General features: G+C 34.6%; 1 protein-coding gene across 1 annotated transcript; it reads right to left on the bottom strand.

Moving 5' to 3' along the window:
• Window positions 1–411: 411 nt before the first annotated feature.
• On the bottom strand, window positions 412–2,127 carry LOC108816582 (choline-phosphate cytidylyltransferase 2-like). The gene is made up of 8 exons (XM_018589152.2): window positions 1,994–2,127; window positions 1,775–1,888; window positions 1,609–1,704; window positions 1,483–1,525; window positions 1,254–1,409; window positions 1,087–1,155; window positions 791–901; window positions 412–692 (listed from the first exon to the last, which is right to left on the bottom strand). Exons 1-8 carry the CDS (start codon window positions 2,119–2,121, stop codon window positions 522–524), a joined length of 888 nt encoding a protein of 295 aa, XP_018444654.1. The 5' UTR covers window positions 2,122–2,127; the 3' UTR covers window positions 412–521.
• Window positions 2,128–2,892: the final 765 nt, after the last annotated feature.

Here is a 2,892-nt window from a genome sequence, read left to right as displayed (position 1 = left end):
TGATCTTCTTTAATTTATATCTGTTTTTTTCTTTTGTTCTCAATTTGATTTATATTGAATAATATATGTGGTTATTGCATTAGGGATGAGATGGTGTGCTTAAGGCAGCTTCAAAGCACTTCAAGACGTCGGAAAAGAAGAGGGATTCAATCGCTAATGTCAAGCTTCTCAGCTTCTGCAATTGCTGAAAGTACATATCCCACTTCAATTTTAGTTTTTATATTTCAACAAGTAACAATATCATGAGACCATTGATGTATAGATTTGTTAATTTTATTTGTTTACTTTTATTGGCTCATCTATTTCTATGTATCTCCACCATGTTATCATTTTTAATGTTTTTGATCATATATTCTTTATCAGTGACAGCTTTAACTTCTGCTGCATGTGATTCTTAGAAAGTAATAACAAGTTGGAACATAATAAAACAAGAAATACTAATGCCAGAGTTGTGGAAACTCTTGAATCATTAGCCAAGAACCTCTCATGTCTTTACTATCTTATTATTTTTTCCTCTCATTTCAGGAACCTTCTTGATCATGATGATAGTTTTCATCTCCTTTTGCAAGCCCATCTTTATCAGAAATCTGTTCCTCCTTGGCATTTGTCAGTCCGTTTTGAATCAAGCGCCGGTTCTCTTCCGACTCTTGCCTCAATAGCTTTTGCTGGATCCCATCTCTGATGGCTGTTCCCTGAGAAACACTCAACCAAACATCAGTTGACATATATGGAAACAGTTAGAAATCTCCAACGCTGAGAGAATCAAATTCATTATTATGCTTTGGCTTACCATTTTATGACAACCTTCCTCAAACATTTCTAGAAATCCAACAACCCAACGATCAGCGTTTTCAACCCATTCGTCATGATGCGTCCCAGCAGTTTTTGCTACAGTTTGTATCTGCTCAAATAAAAATCAAAGATCCAGGATTCAGTAGCCATACAAGTGGTCATCATTATCATAACATCTAGATATAAAAATCAAAATGGAGGGATGAAACCCTCTGAAGATCATTCAAGTACAATACATATGCATTCACTAAACGAAGCAATATCATTAACGAATGAAGATTCACAAACTCAGACCTTCTCTTGCTGTTCTTTCACTTTCTCTTGTAATTTCTTCAGTTTAACGTTCACTCTAAGCCTCTTCTCCTGTTTGTAGTAAACAAGTCCATAATATGGTTAGTGCATCATGTGGGATATACATTTATCACATTAAGGAAAAATAAAGAGAAAAGTGGAGAGCGTGCCTTGACGAAGCTGACACCGAGTTCTTCTCTTGAATATCCTCGGTCCAAATTACGCAACACATACTGGTTGTAATCTTTCACTATTCTCATGATTATGTCTGATGTCGATATCCCCTCTGTTCTTTTAGTTTCTTTAAACTTTCCAATCGACTTCACCTGCAGAAAGAAAGCCCTAAACTACTAAGACACACCATGAATCAGAAGAGATAATCAAAAGGAAGAAGCTTACAAACTCATAAACATCGTTTCCAGCTCCACTAGCATCCGCATACCTTTCAGAACAAGAAACAATGACATACAATTAAAAACTTAGACAACACAAAGAATTAACCTTTCTTTCTCTAAATATTCTTACGGAAGAGCATCGTGGGCAACATAGTCGATCTTATGCTTATCGAGAAACTCTGTGGTGAGAACCCATGGTGCATCTGGAATCACTTCATCGACCCACCTTGTTGACAACAACAGAACCATATTAATAGACCCAAAGACAACATATTAATCTATAGGGTTAACATTACTTGCAATGTCGGAGAGATTCATAACGCTCGGACTCTGTCATGACGGTCTTGCCTTTGAACTTGTTGGTAATCTTGTCGTTGCAACATCCTACCAGCAGATATGTGTTCGGAAACCTAATTTGTTTTGTTTGCTTATATGATTTAAGTTATATTTTGATCAAATTATCAATCGAAGAACAAACTAATCAAGAGGAAGGAGATTGAATGAAAGGTACATACGATTTTTTGGCTTGTTCGATGGCGCGAGCATGGCCAAAGTGGAATAAATCGAAGATGCCATCAGCATAGACTCTAACAGGCCGATCTGAAGTTGTTTCTGAAACCTTGTCGTCACTGTTATTGGCCATTGAAACTTTTTTTGTCGGAATTCTTTTTTTTTGTTTTTGGTTGGCTTCTTCTTCTTAAATGTGTGTTTGTTCCTATTTTTCTTAGTGGCTTTCCCTCCAATCTCGCAATTTTCTAAATTGGCTTCTTTCTTTTTTTCTCTGTTTACATATTCTACAAGTTTTCAATTTTGCATTCATTTTTTGAATTTGTATTAAAATAAATAATAACGTGGAACATCCAATGATTAAATAGTTTAGTTAAAATTCATTAAATAGTTTTAGCACAAAAAAGAGATCTGTAATTTAAATCCTAAGATTATAATTTATTTATTAATAACGGGGAACATCCCATTGATTAAATAATTCAATTAACAATTCATTTAATTGTTTTAACCATCTTGCCACTTTCAGACATTGTCTCAAGGCGGGTTCAGTGTTCACCTTTCACGGTTTCAATGTGGCTGGGTGCAATCAGAAGTTCCATAGAATTTTGGATCCAATTCCTTAAATTGTAAGTTTTTTATTCCCTTGCCGAAATCTTTGCTAAAATCTCTTTAATTTACAGATGGTGTTTCTGAGATTTATAACATGTTTAACGAAAAAGCAGCTTGAAAGAATTGATATCTAGATTATTCTATAATATTCGACAATCATATAATTCTTATATATTGTTAGGCTCCATGAATGTAACCCTTGTGAGTTCATACTTGACTCCATATTCGTTTGTGTTTAGTTCTGATACTAATTATAACTCATCGACTGTCTATCACTAATGAGATTGTGAATTCTGAA

This window comes from Raphanus sativus, chromosome 7 (genome assembly GCF_000801105.2).
Source record: "Raphanus sativus cultivar WK10039 chromosome 7, ASM80110v3, whole genome shotgun sequence".
Taxonomy (NCBI): Eukaryota; Viridiplantae; Streptophyta; class Magnoliopsida; order Brassicales; family Brassicaceae; genus Raphanus; species Raphanus sativus.
The sequence above is the reverse complement of the archived record's forward strand: the minus strand, read 5'-3'. Positions and strand labels throughout refer to the sequence as shown.

What these genes read in the sequence shown, in the direction of transcription:
- LOC108816582 (XM_018589152.2), bottom strand. Translation starts at nt 2,121, where the DNA reads ATGGCCAATAACAGTGACGACAAGGTTTCAGAAACAACTTCAGATCGG. An exon ending in ATCGAACAAGCCAAAAAATC is followed by an intron (nt 1,889 to 1,993) that starts GTATGTACCTTT and finishes AAAACAAATTAG; the next exon opens with GTTTCCGAACACATATCTGC. An exon ending in GAAACGATGTTTATGAGTTT is followed by an intron (nt 1,410 to 1,482) that starts GTAAGCTTCTTC and finishes TTCTTTCTGCAG; the next exon opens with GTGAAGTCGATTGGAAAGTT.